We start from the raw sequence: 18,257 nt of genomic DNA, 5'->3' as shown, positions 1-18,257 counted from the left end.
TTAAATCTGTTAGCAATTGAAGGGTTGAATGAATTTGGCTATAATAATAATCCCATACTGTAAAGTGCTGCACTGGCAATTTGGACATGTAGAGAAATGCTTACTCAATTTGCTAGTGTTTTTGATAGTCTCATTTCAGTTTTTCTTTTCATTCACAAACCTGAACTGATTTATTTTGGAAGACATGCAGTAACAAGTTGGGGTGGCAGGGTCAGGAGAAAAGGGCCCATGTTTAAGTCAAGTTGGGACTGTGACTGGTCTCTGTAATCTCTTCCCCTCCTCTGTTGCATGCATGTAGCATTTTAAGGAGGAGATACAGCACTTTACAGTTGTTTGTGTTCTGGTATGTGGGCAAGTACTTCACCTGGTGGCTCTTAGTTTCACTAGGCTGCCCTTACAGGTCATTTTCAAGAGAATAAAAAAATAAAATCTATATAGGTGCAGATTCTAGGATTAAATACGCTATTTACCTCATCATACCATTTTCATGTGATACGTTGTTCCATCAGTAGCAGAGACTCATCGGACAGCCTGCCATTGAACTTTGCATTCCAGCTGACTCTTCCTTTTTCCAGGAAGATACCAATCCATGATGTGTGCTTATGAACATTTAACTATGCTGATTCCTTTAGGCTCAAACACAAAGGCTTTCCAAAATCCTCCCAGCAGTCTCTTTAACACATTGATGTTCAGAAAGTCAGTAATGAAGATTGTTTTTGTTTGAGGGTAAGTTTAAGTAAGTAAAATCAGGTACCTGTACTTCTGATACAGACACAACCAACTTAAAGTAACTTTTAATGACTACACAGAAATATGAAGTGTGTTCAAATCAGACATGCTGTCCCACTTGAAATTAAGACTACACAGTCTGGGTTTTCAGCAGAAGACTGAGTGCATGCTTGTGTAGCTTCAGGCCTCTCATGCATACAGAAACCACGACTCCCAGCCCCAGTCCCTGGTGGGGCACCCATGCTGCAGCTCAGAATCTTTCAGCTGCTCTGCTGGCCACTGCCCGAATATTGCCATAAACTTTTGATGGAGGACTTCCTGCAGAAGAAGGCACAAACTCAGTCAGCAAACAAGATAAATGTATGTCACAGAAATGGATGGTTTGCTCTCACGTCTGTGTTAAAAGTGGAGAAATAAGCTCCTGGGTGAGAAGGATACTCAAGGTTATCCACCTTGTCTGTTACTGCAAGCGTAGGAACTTTTGGTGTTGGTGTGGGTTGCCCCCTTTGGCTTTCTAGATGGGGCATTCAAAATAGCCCCTCAGGGAATGCTGCAGCTAAAACAAAAAGCAGAAAATCTTCCTTCTGCACCATGGAGAGGGTTTTGGAGCCAGAAACCAAGCCCTGGGCTTCCTGCTTCTTCCCCAAACACTTCTCTTAAGGGTAACAAGACAAGTCCCAGCAAGCTACCTGCTCCACATGCAGGTGTGGACACACCAGGGAAGACCCACAGAAAGTAGCTTCTCAAACTGCAAGATCTATTTATATGTAACAGAGAAGATTAGATAACAGGACTTACCTAAAATTAGATTGCAAATTGCTGTTCGTGCCATTTTAATGTTCTGAAAAGATCCCAAAATATGAATTTTCCTGTAAAAAAAGCAGTCAAAGTAGCATTACTTAATGGAAAAAAACCTCTGTGATTACATAGTTAATAGAGAGTTGGAGGTTAGAGATGAAGGTGGAATTTCAGATCAGTGTACTAGTTCCTTTTCTACACTTGTAAATAAAAAAACCTCCATAAAACCCACCTCAAAACAAGGAAACCTACAACATAAAACCTGTGCTCTTCTAAATCCTTTTTAAAATAGATTTTACAATTTGCAGATTTAACAGTACAGCAGCTTGAGGAAGAAAATACTGTTGCAGGTTTGGTAGGTTCAGCTTTGATTATTCATAAGAAGGAATTCTTATGCTGTGGGAAATTACTAACTTCTAGGTGTGCTGGTGACATCGTCATTGTTCTCATAACAAAAGGTCATGTACTCAAAGCATTTGTCTTAAAACTGCTCTACAAATGTTTCAAGAAATTCAAGTTACCTTTGTTCCTGGAAGGGGACATGGATTAGCTTAGGGATTGTGCTCTGCCTAGAAGGAAGTCAATACTTACGCATCAGCAAGAACGATTCGTGTCCTGGTTACGTTTTCTATAGTGAATTTAGTTTTTCCACCTTTCCCTGCTATTCTCCCTATTGCTCTTGACAGATGATCTCCTTTCAAAGGTTTGACTAAAACGAGAATAAGACATTCAGTGTAACAGGAGCGGTGTGTATTTCTGTAGTGCTTCCCTTGTTCAAGTTAGTGGAAACAACTCATTCCAAGTAATACGAAAGCAACTTTACTATGGTGAATATAGATCTATGTGACTAGAAGTGAAAAATCACAGCCACTGCTACATGACCATGAGGTCTCTGGCATCAGAAAGAAATTCTAATACAGAACTGTAATGGAAGGCGTTCGCTTCATTACTGAGCAATTAAGATTGAGGAAAGAAACGGAGCCAGAGTGTACACAATTAACACTGGCAGAAATGAAACAGATCAGATTTAGATGCTGCTCTAAATGGGACTCCAAGGAATCCCAGTAATACATGAAATAATAGATGTTTCTGCTATCTACTTCCCACCCCTCGCTGTCAGGACATTGGAAGGAACAAAGTCGATGCTGCTTTAGTAATCTAATGGATGTAGTCCCCAAAACACTCCATGTCACCTTTTAAGTTTAAAACAATGTTTACACTGTGACAAGAAAAAACAAATCACTCTGACAAAGTGACAAACTTTTAAGGATGAAGGTTTGGGGGGTTTTGTTGGGACATTTTACAAAAATGACAAGGCTTTCAAGCTGCCTGTACCTAGACAATAATTCTGTGTAATGACATTAAGGTTTTCCTGATCCCTGAAGAAGTGTGACCCAAGTGGAGCAGGGGAAAAGAAACAAAAAAATGTACTTGCAGCTGGTAACACACAACTACTTGAATACCGCAGCAGAAACTACTTACCATCTGTAACTTCAAATGATTCTAGAAAGAGATCATCTAATCTGATGAGAGCAAGAGCGTCCTAAAATATTAAGAGATTTGTTATTGGCATGAGTGTTGTAGTACCACAACAGAGTTGAAACCTGATGTTTTCTCCATACATACAAACAGATGACATCAGCAGTATTCCTCCACTTAACATATCAAACAATGGTCAGCTAAAGTTAGATCAACTTATTTTTTCAATAGCAATATAAATTTTTATTTCTCTGTAGAGAACCTTACACATTCACTTTAGGCCCACCTATACTAGTGAAGTCAGTACAGGTCTGCAGCAACAAGCAGGCTGTGCGATACTGCAAAAAGTAGTTTTGTTTTCTCCAAGTAAAGTTTGAGTTTTGAACAGACTGAAGGTTATTGGCTTGGACTAAAGCAAAATGAACAGTCTCTACACATGCAGAGCACCTCAGAGCTAGATTATTGCTTCACGCTTGCCTCTCACACACAGCTACGTATTTCCTCCGTTTCATAATTTGAATTATGTGCTGTTTGAAGGGTACTTTTTTATCCTGCATTAGCTTAAGAAACTAGACTTCTACTCCAGTCACAATTTCAAACCAATTTATTTCTAGAAAACCACCTAAGGATCTTTCTTTCTTTCTTACTGTAATTTGCAGAGAGGCCAAAGACATCATGCAAGCAAATTCAAGCAATCTCACAACGTAGCTGTTGGGAGACTCACCTCTACTTGAAACCCAAGTATAAATGCTTTCACAAAATCAGCTGCTTTCGTCAGAGCACTGAGATCCTTTGTCTCTTGACAAGTCTGCAAGACAAGAAGTTAGGTTTGCAAATTAAGACCGTGCAAGTAGGACCAGGACTTGAAAAATCTAAGAGATACAGTCTAAATGATAAAAAAGCCACATTCAGATAATGCTCCTGTATTGTCTTTTACTGAAAGACCCAAGTAATATGCTTTGTGCTTTTTTTATAATGTTGACCCTCAACAAGAACACATTCACTACCACAGCCAGTGTTTGGAGGGGAGGAAAAAGAGAAGCTGCTGAAAATCCCCACCACCACTGACAGAGGAGCACCCTTTTTATGGAAAAAACTAAAAACAAACAATGCAAACTAAGCTGCAACACAGAACAGCAGGAAAAAAAAGAAGGATGAAGGCAGGAGACAGCTTGAGGAGGGAAAGTTATTCTAATGACAATATCCTAAAGAAGTTTTAGCAGGTGAATAGAAGCCTGGACAGGTTCAACAAAACATATGGGACAAGAGAAAGATTAACAAGATATTTGGAACAGGAACAAATCAACCTGACAAAGCAGCAAGTGTTGCAGTGTTTAAGTTTTATAATCTCCCCCCCACCCCGCCCATGCCAGCAGAGGCCACAGGATTTGCTGCTGGGGGCATTTTTTCAGTTCATGTTCTAAAACGGGGCCAAAGCATTCCTCTGCTACCAGTAGAAAAGTCTGTGCACATCTGCATTTACAGATCCTAACAGGGACGACTTAGAAAAAAAGCAGTCTTTGAAGCTGTAGGAAAAGAAAAACAGGAAACAATAATTACGTTAAGGTCTAGAATACGTAAAAGTATCCTGAAACGCCATTTACAGCTTCTGTGCCATGTGAAAGAAATGATAGAAACTAATTTCAAAATTTTCAGTTGTTTTATATTCATGATAGGTATGGGCAAATTGAAATCGGCTTGATCAAGATCAAAACTACCTCACTTTTCAACCAGAGATCATTCCGTATCACAAAGCATTAGTAGAATGCCAGGTTTCTCACCTGCACAGTTATTTGGTGGAACTGCAAGTTCCTGCTCTTCCCTACCTTTTCCTTCAAGTTATTTCTAGGAAGCGTAAATAAGGGATAGTTCTGTCACCTTTCCTCTAGTTGCTGCCATTGAATTCGTGGTAAGATATCACGGTTAGGAAGCAGAATTACTGTTGGTGTCTGTATTTTCACTATTACATTAGAAGGTCTCATACATCAACATGGCTAATATGGTATTATAGCTCATACGGTATTATAGCTCATACGTCAAAGGCATAGCAGGAGCTTTGGATGTACACTTAAAAACAGCTAGTCTGAATATTCCTGAGGAGGAGTAAGAATGAAGAGTGAGCATCTGCAAGACTTACAATTATATATTGGTATCTGTACCCTAAGCTATTTCAGTGCAATCCATTAAAGAAAAATCACAAACTATTAAACTACAGGCCCTTATCTTCTGCCACAAACAGAAGGTAACAGAAAATTCGGTGGCCCCCTCAAAAGACACTGTCAACTCAAAATCGTCACCTAAGTACTTAGTAGCCTTAAATAGTGTGAAAACACTGCATTCCAAAGTCGTACCTAACACACAGACCAAGTCTTCCTTAATTCTTGCGTACGTACTTTTCTCCTATAAAAATTAAACATGCCCACCCACCCTCCCCCTGCTTCCAGAAGAGATTAACCCTTTTGAATTTTGCTTGCAAGCAGTAACTGCCAGACTTTCTTTTGGTCCCCAGCAAGGGTTCTCTGGTTAGGTGGAACTACGCAGCTTCCTTTTCCCGAGCATTCTCTGGGGTTCAGCACGCTTCCCTAGTCTTTAGAAGGCAGAACAAGAGCACCTGTGAGAAGAGGCGCTGCATTTCGGGTACTAGCCGGGAAAGCAGCAGCAGGAGGAGGAGGAAGAGGAGGAGGTCTCTTTACCTTGATTTCAACGTTTCTCGTTTTCAAATTAAACCTGATTTGAAGCTGCAAGTGCTCCACGACAGGCGTGAATATTTTCATCCAGTTCTCTTTTAACGGCGTGTACCTGTTGGCCGGCACGGCCACCTTCCTCATCTCGCCTTTGCCAACCTAGCGGGGGGGGGAGAAGGGCGTGAGCCAAGGCGGGGCCGAGAACCGGACACCCTTCCAGCTGCCGAAGGGCTGCTCCGCCTCCCCCGGCTTCCCCGGGGCGCTCGGGTCTTCCCGGCACCGCGACCAGGCCGCCGTTTATCCTCGCCCGGCGCCCCGCGTACCCCCAGCGCCTCGGCGGCCACCGGCGGGAAGGCGGGCCTCTTGCCGGGCCGCGGCTCCGCCGTGTCCATGGCGGCCGCCGCCGGCAACTCCTCCGCGGCCGCTCGCCGCTTCCGCCGGCTCCGCTTGGACACGATGCTGGTGAAGCCTTCCTCGCCCTCCGCCGCCGTCCTCTCGGTCTCCATGGCGACGGACGGGGAAGCCGTTACCGAGGGGCTCGCGCTCCAACCCTCGCCCCGCTCCGGCCGCGCGAGCCCACGTGCCTCCCAGCTGCCGCCGGAAGGGAGCCGCCGCTCACTTCCGCCCCGTCCGCCGCTCGCTCGCTCGCTTCCTGCGGTGCCCGCGGCGGTGCCGGAGCGCGGTCGTCAGGCGGCGGAGCGGGCAGCCCCGTCGCGGGGCGGCGGCGGCGATGTCGGCGGCGGGGCTGGAGCGGCCGCAGCTGGTGTCGCACGTGCAGCAGGCGCTGAGCTACACCCTGTTCGACTGCAAGTGGGTGCCCCGCAGCGCGCGCCTCCTCTGCCTGGGCAGCGCCGCGCGCGGCACCGGCCTCCTCCAGCTGTACGAGCTGCGGGGCGGCCGCCTGGCGCTGTTGAGGGAGGTGAGCGGCGGCGACGGGGCCGGGGCCAGGGCCGGGGCCGGGGCCGGCGGGCGCCACCGCCTGGGCCCAAGCGTGTCCTGATCCCTCCGCGGGGACGAGAGCCGCTAGGCCCTGCCCGGGGGCCGCAGCCCCGGCTCGGATCCCGCTCGGGGAGGGAGAGCCAGGCGCCTGCCCGCGGCCAGCGGGACTCGATGGCGGGGAGGAAAAGGAGACGAAAGCCATGACATGGGGTGCCCGGTTCGCCCGTTAAATTTGCGTCGCTCCGTTTACTCGCGCTAGTCTGGCGTGTGCTCGTTGGCTTGTTGTCACGGGTCGCGTTACAGGGAACGCCGGAGGCCCCGCGCCCCGGTTGTGTTGTTTGGTTTAGGGGCGGGGATGTGCTTTTTTTTTTTTTTTTTGTTCTTAAAACTCAAACTGACCTTTGAGGATTTGCCGATTTCTAGGGGTGACAGCCCCTCGGGTGCATAAAGACCCCCAGGGCCACCAGCGAATAAACTCATAGCTCAGGAGGGAAGAGGCGCTGAGGGTGCACGCACAATACTGCTACAGATTAACTGAAAGAAGGGCTTAATTCTCCCTTTCCCGGCGTGCCAGCAGGGCTCTGGGAAGAGCTGGGATTCCCTCTGTGTTATCTTTCCAAATCAGTAGAAACAGCAGCCTCTGAGTATCATTAGCAACCTGAAGGTGAGAGGTTTAAGACCATTAAACCAAAGTCTCTGCTTTTCTGTGCACAAAATTACATATTACAAAGTGTAATATGCCTTTGATAGCATTTTGCTTGTATTTTATGCCAAATGTCTTATGTATATTTCACTGAAACCTGCCACCCGTGGACTCTCAAGAAACTGCTGCCACGGTCCGTGGTTGTGTTGGTTTTTTCCGTGTGCTGACACAGAATGTATCCTTTTTTTAAAAGATTGAAAAGGCTAAACCTATAAAATGTGGAACTTTTGGTGCTACATCTCTGCAGCAAAGATACTTAGCTACCGGAGATTTTGGTGGAAACCTTAACATATGGTAAGTGTGCATATTCTCTCGTAGCTTTTTCATTTGATGTTGTACGTGTCTGTTGAACTGATGTTTCTGTATGTGGCTGGCTTTTGTATGAGATGCTCTCTGTGCCGCATATGATTGGGACCCAGTCATAAGCTTCGCTGGCTACTGTATTTGGACCATGCCTGTTTTGTAAAAACAACATGAATTCTGCACGGTGGTTTAATTCGGTGCTGTTTTGCTTGCATTCTGTGTGCAGCTACAAAAACCTGTTAAAGTTCTGCTAGGTCCTCTTCTTTTTCAGAGGCTTTTGAATGGACGCATGAGTACAAGTCAGAAGTTGTGTTAAACCTAAATTTGATGTCTAGATTAAATACATATTTTTAACCTTGAAGTCTCAAATGTTTTTTCACGTCCCTGAATTATTTGTATAATTAATTTGTATTGGCAAATTGATTATCAAATAAAGTTACAGGGTCAAAAAGGGGTTGTTGTTGGTGGTGTTTGTTGTTGTTATTATTGCATTTCCCTTGCTAAGGAACTATTGGTTCTATTTTGTTGGAATAGCAAGAATGACATGGATTAGTCACTAGTTGAAATTTAAAATAAAATTCTGAAGGATTCTCAAAGGATGGGAATCAGTGGGGAAGAACCATGAAACCCACAGTTGGATGCAGCTTTCATGTGACGTTCAAGAGCAGTAGTCAGAGCTAGGTGGGGATCGCTGAATAAGGTCATTTTATATACTTACTGAAAGTAAAGCTAATTGGAGTATTTTGATCTGTAGCACGATTCATTTTGAGCCCAACGTAAAACCTAGTTCTTAAGGGTTGCTGTTGGGAATCCCACAACTGCCTTTACAAACAGGGAAGTCCAGAACTGAGCAGAAACTTCCAGACCAGTCTAAAGCAGTAGGCAAAGAAGGAATTGAACAAAGACTTGTGGTTCTTAATGGTGATATCCATGTTTTGTTCCCACTGTTAATCTCAGTTTATGTAATTTGTGCTCATGTTTCCTGTCACTTTTATACAAATCCTGAGCATCAAGGAAAATGCCATGTTATCTGTTCTTTTCTCTCTCACCTAGGAATTTAGAAGTTCCTGAAATACCAGTGTATTCTGTGAAAGGTCATAAGGAAATCATAAACAGTATAGATGGTGTAGGTGGCTTAGGAATTGGGGAAGGTGCACCAGAAATTGTGACTGGCAGTCGAGATGGTGAGTTAGTGAACTTTGAAAGTCTTTTCAGTTACTCTGAGAAAGTAGTCTGCAAGCTTTGATGGCAGGGCGTAGTCTGCCATCTGAACTTGTTACGAATCTGTTGCAACTAGTTCTTCGTATGCTGTCTTTTGAATCTTGCTTGGAACAAATTTTCTCTAATTCTTTTAGAAGTTGCAGATAAGCAAAAGATACTGTTGTCACTGAGCATGGGACAGAAGGAATACAAAGCAGCATAAATGCAAAATATCAGCTAGAGAAAATACATCCTTGACAAATACTTTCACTTTATTTCTGGTTGGTTTTTTTTTTTTTTCTACCCACTAAACACAGTCTGGCTTTCTGGAATTGAAAGAGATGCTCCTGTGTTTTGAATATCAGGCTGAAAAGCAAAGGCCTTCCCTGGGAAGATGGAACACAACGTGACAGAATATCCATAATACAAAATCCATTGTCCTTCTTTCACAGGAACTGTGAAAGTATGGGACCCGAGACAGAAAGATACTCCTGTTGCTAATATGGAACCTGTACAGGGGGAGAGCAAAAGAGACTGCTGGACGGTAACATTTGGTAATCTATCAGATTATATCCATTCCGCCCTCTAATATGATTGTGCTTTGACAATTCTCGAAGTATTTCAGGATGTTGTGGAATAGTTTATTTTGTATGGACGCATAAGTAGCAGGTTTTGCTTTTCAATGTTGTCAAATTTATGTGGTTTTAATTTTTTTTTTTTTTTCCCCTCCAAAAGAAGCTGATTTTGTGATAGTTGGGTTTTGGACTCATTCTTTTATCACCTTTGGTCATCATTTGCGGTTGGACTCTGATCTTAAAGGTCTTTTCCAAACTACATGATTCTGTGGTTCTATGATTGCATAGATAAGTTGTGCAAGCTTTATATCTATGCCTAGGAATGTAAAAACAGTATATCCAGCTGCATTGTCCTGAAGGAGTGTAAATGTTGTAGTGCACAGGGAACCAATTGCTGTTGCAGTGTAGTTCCAACTATCAAGCATTAAGGCATTAATTTAAGAGAAGATCCTTGAAGCTAAGAGCTAATTAAAGACAAAAGCAATGCTTGATGTGTGCTCTGCATTTTTCTTTTGGAGAGAACAAGCTGCTTGTGTTCTACACAAGCTGGTATTTCTGGATTAGCTCCATTTTTGCCTCCAGAGTCAGGGAGTAAGTTTTACAAACTGCTAATAAGTGCATGGATTATAATAACAAAATTGATAGTAAGGAGATGACGTTTCCTGGCAAGAAGGTGCAACTGTAATGCTCATTGCTATTCATATCTTTGTCTTCTGCTTTGACAAATGGAGAAAAAAATGGCCTCATATTTTCTTCAATTTTCTTCTGAGTTACTGAAGCTTGAGCCAAGGCCAGGTTCATCTTGAACTACATGCCCTGAGCTAACTTCTTTCAGACACTGATGTGCTTCCCTGATCCTGTCAGCTGAGTTTTTGGAGGCAGGCTTCTGCATCTGTCTAGTGATGGCCATGGTAACACCCAGGGTCTCCCTACGAGTCTGTGTCTGCAGAAGAGTCTTCTTGTCCCACTAACGTTTCGTGCTTGAGAGGCTGGTTAAGGAACTGCTGAACCGCTTTCTGCTCCGGTGCCGTGGTGCTGTCTGGGAAGCGTGGTTTATAGCAGATGAAGATTTAGAGAAGGAATGTATTTGTATAGGTTTACAGGAACAGTGTGCAGTACTGAAGTCTGTGCAGTTTAGGCAATACTTGGCAGGGGGAATAAGAATTTTGTTCATATTTTTAAAAGAAACAGACTGCCAGTTTTCAAGCTATATTTTCTATACCTTTCAGGTTTGAAAACCAGATTGTTCATTAAATCTTAATATCCCAATAGTAATATTATTTTTCTGGCATAAATGTAAGTTGAAATTGCAGGCTTAGGAGGTCTGAAATTTACAGAGTAAAGAGGGTTTCTGTGTTCTGTTTAATTCTTTCTCTGTGTCCAGGCAATGCTTACAATCAAGAGGAACGCGTTGTATGTGCTGGATATGACAACGGTGACATTAAATTGTTTGACTTAAAAACCATGTCACTACGATGGGAGACCAACATTAAGAATGGGGTAAGAAAACCATAAAAGTATTTTTCATTCCAGCTCCTATGTAGGATGGAAAAATTAAAAAGACTGCCTACCTGAAATTTACCCAGAAGACATTTCTGCTGAGATTGTACCAAGGAATTGTACCCCTCAAATTCTTGGTCTGAATAGCATGGGGTATTTTTCAGTAGATTCATGTTTTCAGATGACTTTGTTATTTCCAAATTGGTGGTGGTGTCATTGTAAAAATAACCAATGATTAATATATATACACAAATCACAATCCCCCATTTTTTTAGCAGTGGCTAAATTTCAAGGCTGAATGTTTTTTTTTTTGTTTTGTTTTTTTTTTTTTTTATATTTCCAGGTTTGCAGTCTGGAGTTTGACAGAAAAGATGTAAATATGAACAAGCTAGTGGCCACATCGCTTGAGGGAAAATTTCATGTTTTCGATATGAGAACTCAGCATCCAACCAAAGGTTTTGCTTCTGTTTCAGAGAAGGTATGGGGAGACAGAGAATTTCTTAAGAGACAAACTTTTTGAATATAGGCTGCCAAAGTACTACAGGTCTAAAACTATTGTCTTGGATAGGTAATAGGTGCCCAGGTTACTGGGGCACAAAGCTGTGTGGTGGCGTGGCTGGTGTGGCTCCAGGTGCAAGCAGTGAAAGAGCCCCTGTGTATCCAGCTGCCAGCACTCATCCAGGTTTCCTCCCTTTTATAACCTGATGTTGGGCTTCTCTGGTCTTTGGGTTCTGCTGCAGTTGCACCTCTGTGCGCTCAGCTGTGCCCCTAGTCTGGGAGTCATGTTTATTGGAGGCCATATTAAATTGTGATAAGCATGCAGATCTGAATCTTAAATATAGCCCAAAACAAAGTGAGCTCTCTGCAAACACTTTTCAGCCTGCAGTCACCAGATCTCATATGAGACACAGAAACCATTATTTGTTCTTCGGAACCAAACATTTTTGGATTGGGATATTGAGAGGGAGTGAAAGGATATATAGGAGAGACTTAGTGGTCTGGAGGCTGTTAAATATGGAGAACTCTTATAACCTTTTTTTCTTCCATCTGTGACCGCTGTGTTGATTAGTTTAAGTTCTTTATAAAACAGGTGGAGTTTTTTGGTTTTGGGTTGGGAGTTTTTTGTGGTGAACAAAATCTGATAATTAGAGAAAAGGAACTTTTGTGTTGAAATTCTCCAGGACTGCCTAAATTAGAAAAAGCTGAGTTTCAACTTAATATCTTTAATTAATATTTTCCATACCACCATTCAAAGCAGATAACATGTTGGAAGTACTTTGATGAGATAACACGAAAGTATTTACTGAATTAGTGTAGTAATCAAAATATGAAAATAGAATTTCTTATCTTTCATTCACTGCATTTAAGCTTTTCCTTTTGGACACTTGCAGACAGATATGCATTAAGTCAGAGTAGGTGTGTTGGGGTTTTTCCCTATGTGATTTCTGTTGCTATGTTATCTTGCTGTGCCCTGGCTGAGATTTAAATCTGAATTGTAGATTGTTTGTTTTGTTTGCACAGTGTTTGTAGTATATTCCCTTCCAGTAATGATTTTAAGAGGTGTCAGAGAGTGAAATTAACCTGGTGGTGACTGTGTCACCTAAGAGTCTGGGAATCCTGTAGTTCTAGAGCAGTTCCAAAAGACATGCTTACGCAGCCACTTTACCTCTCTTTAACCTTGCTCACTCACATGGCCAGTCCCAAAGAAGCTGAAGTACTAGTGAGTGGTAGCCTTGGTAGGGCTGCTGCCTTATCCCTGCCAAAGAAAGGGGTGCACTGGAGGCCTGACTTGGCTTCTCCTGTGTGGGAACTGGATGCTCCTGTGGCAGAGGCCGCAAGGCTGGAGGAAGGGAAGGTACCTCAGAACAGACATTCCAATAGCCACCATGAGAAGGCTGGGTTCTCTTCATACAAGTGATTGTCGTTTTAAGATTCTGCATCCTTTCTTGTGAACCTCATCCATAACTGACTTTTATGCAATGCTGATTATTTTTTTTTATTAGGCACAAAAATCTACCATATGGCAGGTTCGACACCTACCACAGAACAGAGATATATTTATGACGAGTGGAGGAGCTGGGAGCCTTCATCTCTGGAAATAGTAAGTAATCGCTGTCCCGCCTGCAATAGGGGGAATAAGAAACCAACCATTTCATGTTTTAAGAAAGAATCTTCCTGAAAATTATGAGTAGGGTTCTGCTTTCAACCTGAATATTTAGTTAAAATCATTGCTTACAAATGCAGGAGAAAGGGTGATTTCAGTGTCAGTACTTGACCTGGAATCTTGGATTAATCCCTAAAAGAATGTGACAACAGCACAGGTGAATTTTGCCCTTTTCAGTTTTCTTAACATAATCAAGATCTAATTATATCCTTGGTTAACAAGGTGATAAATGGAAGAAAATGGATTTCTTAAAATTCTGATATGGTAGCAGTTATGTGTGAGGAGAATATTGAAAGCCTGGACTTTTAAAGATTCTTATGTTTACATCTTCTTACATTACATGGCAAAATAATTTAATCATCCTAAATGCAGTGAAGTAGGTGCATTAAGTTTCAGAGGGCTAGCTGAGATGAAATTTTCTTGCCTGTGGCAAAAGCCAAACAGTTAAAAAATGAAGGGTTATAGGAGAGAGGTGTCAAGATTCAAAACTTCCTGCCTAATTTTTTTTTCATGAAATATTTACTAAGTATGCAGGGTGGATATGGCTGGATATGATTATTCATTATTTTTAAGACATTTATTTGCCTTATCTATAGAACAGAGGAGACCCTTCTTTTGAAAATAAAGAGGATAATGATGTGTTTGCATCAGTAAATTCTAAATGCATGTTTTTGTTTTACTTTTCTTATCACCAGTGAGTACCCAGCTCAGCGCTCGAAGAAGGATTCTGAAGGAGCTGAGATGGGGGTGGCAGGTTCTGTCAGTCTCTTGCAGAATGTGACTCTGTCAACGCAGCCGATTTCTAGCCTAGACTGGAGCCCTGACAAAAAGGGACTCTGTGTTTGTGGTGCCTTTGACCAAACTGTGAGGGTGTTGATAGTTACGAAGCTTAACAAAGTTTGACAGGAAAACTAGGATTTCTGAGGAGAAAGCAGTATAGTTTGCAGTCTGTAAATATAGGAGGGAGAGCCCTCCGGTTTCTAATTTAATTTCTCCCTTATTAAAACTGGATTAAAGAAATAGAAACCAGATCTTTCTATTGAAAGTTCAGATACGTGCAGTTACGAGTTGTTTGACTGATGGTGCCGCAATGACGTGAAGTTGCCTGTGCACAAAACTTTTACCTTCTAGAAATGTGAATCTACATTTAAAATAGAAGGTGCCTTTGTTAGTGCAATCTGTAATTTTAGAAATCACTTTAAATTGTTTGTGTTCAGTTTAATCACAGTGCAAATCTGTTCACACTTGTTAAATGGTCTGGCTTTTTTAGATATAGTTTTGTCCATATGCATTCATGCGATGGAAACTACTATATACTTCCTCACAGAAACTTTGTTATTGGATATATCAATTAGAATGTTTGTGAAAGTGACTTAGGATTCTTTAATACACTATAGAAACTATAATGGATGCTGAAATGTTCAGGTTTAATGGAGTAAGCTTTTTACTGAAATCATATTGAAATTAAACTATTGAGCAAAATGCACTGTTTTATTATTTGAGTTTGGTTTCGTAACAAGTTTTTATGTTCTATTGTTTTAATATCTGTTTGCAGCTTGGTATTCTACAAATAAAATTATATGCAGTGTTGTCTTAATATGAACAAAGTATATTATTCAAACATCCAGATTTAGAGGAGGAATGTACTTGTATAGATTTACAAGAACAGTGTGCAGTACTTAGATAAAACTTAACTCATTTTGCAGCAAAAGTCACTAAAACTTACCTCCATCGTGAAAAACTTTATAAGGTAGTCAAAGTACTGTCTCTTCTTTATTTTTTTTTTTTAACTGATTCAGTATTTCTTCAAAATCCGATGTGACAGAGTTAGTAGCTTTGTTACTGTAGTTTCACCTGAACTTCTCTTTGTAATTCCCCTTATCTCCAGTGTGTTTCTTTTCTGATTTTACCAGTGTGTGCTGCTGTCAGTTCTTTTTAGCAGGCACATCCAGTTGCTGTCCTCTATTTGTGGATGTATGGTGGGGGCTTTCTGAATTTCAGTAAGCTCTAATGACTTCATTTGTCACCTCTTTGTCTGGTATTACCTAAATAGTTAATACCTAAAATACAAAGCTAATTAGCTTTGTCTGGTATTATGTAAAAGTATTTAACTATTTCTGAAACCAGATGTGATGGGAGAATGTTGGCTTTGTCCAGGTTAACAACAAAAAAGCCCCTGTGTGGCCATTTGCAAAGAAGCTCTGTTTCCTCAGACTTCCAAATGAGGATTTGGTATCTGACAAATGCAGGTGAGTCACCTGTGTCGAATCAAGCCTAACCTTCCAGGGACTGCACCTGAAAACTAGAGGCTGGTCTGCAGAAGGAGAGATGCTAGGGCCTTGTCTGTGCTGGTCCTGCCACCAACTGGCATCCAAGCAAGATGCAGGAGGAAGAGGAAACAGCCAAATACTGAAGGTTAAGGTAGGGAAAGTGGCAAATGGGGGAAGCAGTGTGGAAACCAGAGACGACTGAAAGTAGAAGGAGAAACTGGGTTGAAAGGAGAGGTGAGGAGCTGTAGCAGAAGGGCAACACTAAGGCTGGGATGAGATAGTGAGAGATGGCAAACATGCAGACCTGGCACTACGTGATGTCCTCAGACTGCTGGCAAATAGCTCTGAAACTTTTACCAAAGCTATCTGTCTCTTCAGTTTGCTGGGGACTGATGAGTTCTCTACTGCAGCAAGTCACATGCTAGAGAGTGAGGCAGGTCTAAAAGGTCTGAATGTGCTGATGGATCCAAACTGGACCTTGCTATACTTCTATGCTACTACTGTGTTAGAGTTATTTCTAATAAGAAATTACAGTGTCTCACCAGCTTCCCAAAATCTAGAAACATTGTCCCTCCAAATAACAGCTTGTGTCAGAAAAGTTACATTGGGATAGCTGAATCACACTTAAAAGGGAAGTGGGATGCAAATTTGCCTGTGCATTGTCAGTCAGCTCTGTTTTGGAGAGCATGACGTGACAAGCTTTGGACTGAGAGACTTTGGACTTTTTCTCTGATCTAAGATTCCAGCTAAATACAAGTGAGATAAAATTGTCCTTATTAACTCCTGGGTATTTTAATTGATTAAACCAGCTGAGGAAAAAGAGAGCAGACACCTGTGGGTAGAAAAGGCTCACAGGCTATTAAACCTTATGGAACAGAGAAATCATTAATGCCTGTGTAGCAGAGGGGGCCAGCAGGAAAATTGCAATAGACCATAAACTCAATGTGTCTATGGAAGTCCATGGTTTTAGTAGGTCACTGATGCTTGCCTGCCTTCACATTTAGTCTCTTATCACAGGTTTAGCAAGGGCCAGCAGGGATGAAAGCACAGTAACCAACAGTAAACTGGGAGGTATCTGAAACTGTAACAAAAGCTTACTTCCAGAAAAGGATCCCCTAGGTTTGACCAGTGAGAATCTGTCCCTCTGTGAAGGAGGCATCTGCTCAGTGGCTTGGCGCTGGGAAGGTGCCCCAGTGTGGCCAGAACCATGGGGATGCCCTAGTGAGGTAGGTCCTGGTGCTGTGGGCCAGCACCAAAGCTGCTAAGGCTTGAGCCCAGAATTTCAAGATCCCTGAGTAAGGGCTAATGAGATCTGTCCATCTGTCAAAAACGTGATGTGCTAACCTCTGGTGCAGGTGTATGTGCAGGTTTCACTTTGGCTTGGCAAGCAAATGGCAGGTTGTGTAGCATGTTAGATGTACATAAGTCCGCAAGTGCTCTTCCGAGGGAAGTAGGCTAAATATTTTGTGGAAGGCAAAGTTTTATGAGATCCAGCTGTCTTCCTTAAGACTTGATGGTTTGCTTTCAAGTGTAATATTTAGTATATGATTTTTTTTTGACATCGGTAATCCCATCTGCTTGTGTGCATAGCGTAATGCTAAGAGCATATTCTGAAATTATTTTAAATGTTGTCCCTCTTAGGGTGCCTCCCAGCAGGAGGGAATAGGGGGAACTACTGCTGTGCAATCTTGGCTGCAGCTTGCTTTAAAAAGCTGGGGGTGTGGAGTTAAAAGAATCAATTCAAGTGCTTTGAGTCTAAAATGCACTGTTCAGAGATGGCCCCCATTAGCTTTGTGCTGTAAATAAAATATACTCAGTGAAAGGTATGCTAGGCAGTGGAAGTTTGTGGAAATATGTTTCTCTCTTTAATGGTAACTCTGAGTCAAGCACAGAGTAAGGGAAGAAAAAGCTCTCGGTATAGGTATCTGTGAGGGAAAGCAAAGAACTCTTGAATGCAGGACGGGGCTCTTGGTGGTATTTTTATTATGTACTTGGCCTGCAGCAAAAATGTCCCTTCCTTATACGAACTCCAGGGACAGCTCCTAGTGAGCCTACATGATGGTGATACAAATTTGAGCAAGAACTAATAAACAACACTTCTTAAAGCTCCATGGGCCTCAAAAAGATGAAATGTGTGCTACTTCTGGGTATTTAATTTTGGGATTCATTTTATTTGTTGTTTTGAAAATGAAGGAATGCATTTTCCTCATGAGTAGCTGGTTTCACGAAAATACATGACAGGTTGCGTGGCAAGAGTTTGCAAAAAGCTAAGAGAGCTGGAGGGAAGCACAGATGAAGGGTAGTGCTGTCTTTGTTCAGGAAAGGTAAGTGGCTGTAGCTGTGTACTTAGAAAATGAAAGACAGTTACTGGCTGGAGAGAAGAGCTGTTGCTACGTTGCCTGTACTATGCTGGATCTCCTCAGCAGATTGGATTTCTGCTTCTCCCAGGCTAAACAAGAAACTTAAGCAGACCAAAAGCTGCCTGTGGCAGTCTAGCCTGCTCTATTTATAGTCCTTCCTCCTCTTGCTGAAGACTGGCACCTTGCCTCTGCAGCCTGGAAGCTGAAGAACTAAAATGTGTTCTAAATAAAATCATAATACATCAGAGATGAAATGCAGAGGGCCAAATCCTCTCTGATGCAGCACCGAGGAGCACTCCAGAAAAAAACCCTGCCTCACCCAGGGCCAGGAAATGGAAATGTGCTACCGAGTTTCATGGCTCTACCTCAGGTGACCACATTTAACAAGTATATCTGCTTGGCAGCTATTGCTTGTTTCCTGTGCAAACCATCCCTGTATGCTCATGGAAGAGAAAAATCTTTATGGGCATGACTGCAGCCAGAATATAGGTACGTGTTGCACACTTGTTTTGTTTTGTTAACCAGGTATTGCCCAAATCCCCAGCTATTACAA

At 42.3% G+C, this 18,257-nt stretch overlaps 2 protein-coding genes across 2 annotated transcripts; one reads left to right on the top strand and one right to left on the bottom strand.

Moving 5' to 3' along the window:
* Nucleotides 1–778: 778 nt before the first annotated feature.
* PNO1 (partner of NOB1 homolog) lies at nt 779–6,309 on the bottom strand. The gene is made up of 7 exons (XM_069787521.1): nt 6,014–6,309; nt 5,700–5,849; nt 3,731–3,814; nt 3,010–3,070; nt 2,119–2,236; nt 1,528–1,598; nt 779–1,047 (listed from the first exon to the last, which is right to left on the bottom strand). Exons 1-7 carry the CDS (start codon nt 6,194–6,196, stop codon nt 980–982), a joined length of 735 nt encoding a protein of 244 aa, XP_069643622.1. The 5' UTR covers nt 6,197–6,309; the 3' UTR covers nt 779–979.
* Nucleotides 6,310–6,337: 28 nt separating this feature from the next.
* DNAAF10 (dynein axonemal assembly factor 10) lies at nt 6,338–14,671 on the top strand. The gene is made up of 8 exons (XM_069787510.1): nt 6,338–6,609; nt 7,526–7,626; nt 8,689–8,819; nt 9,288–9,389; nt 10,795–10,910; nt 11,254–11,388; nt 12,914–13,011; nt 13,770–14,671. Exons 1-8 carry the CDS (start codon nt 6,421–6,423, stop codon nt 13,975–13,977), a joined length of 1,080 nt encoding a protein of 359 aa, XP_069643611.1. The 5' UTR covers nt 6,338–6,420; the 3' UTR covers nt 13,978–14,671.
* The last annotated feature ends 3,586 nt before the right edge of the window (nt 14,672–18,257 follow it).

This window comes from Haliaeetus albicilla, chromosome 7 (assembly GCF_947461875.1).
Source record: "Haliaeetus albicilla chromosome 7, bHalAlb1.1, whole genome shotgun sequence".
NCBI lineage: Eukaryota > Metazoa > Chordata > Aves > Accipitriformes > Accipitridae > Haliaeetus > Haliaeetus albicilla.
The sequence above is the reverse complement of the archived record's forward strand: the minus strand, read 5'-3'. Positions and strand labels throughout refer to the sequence as shown.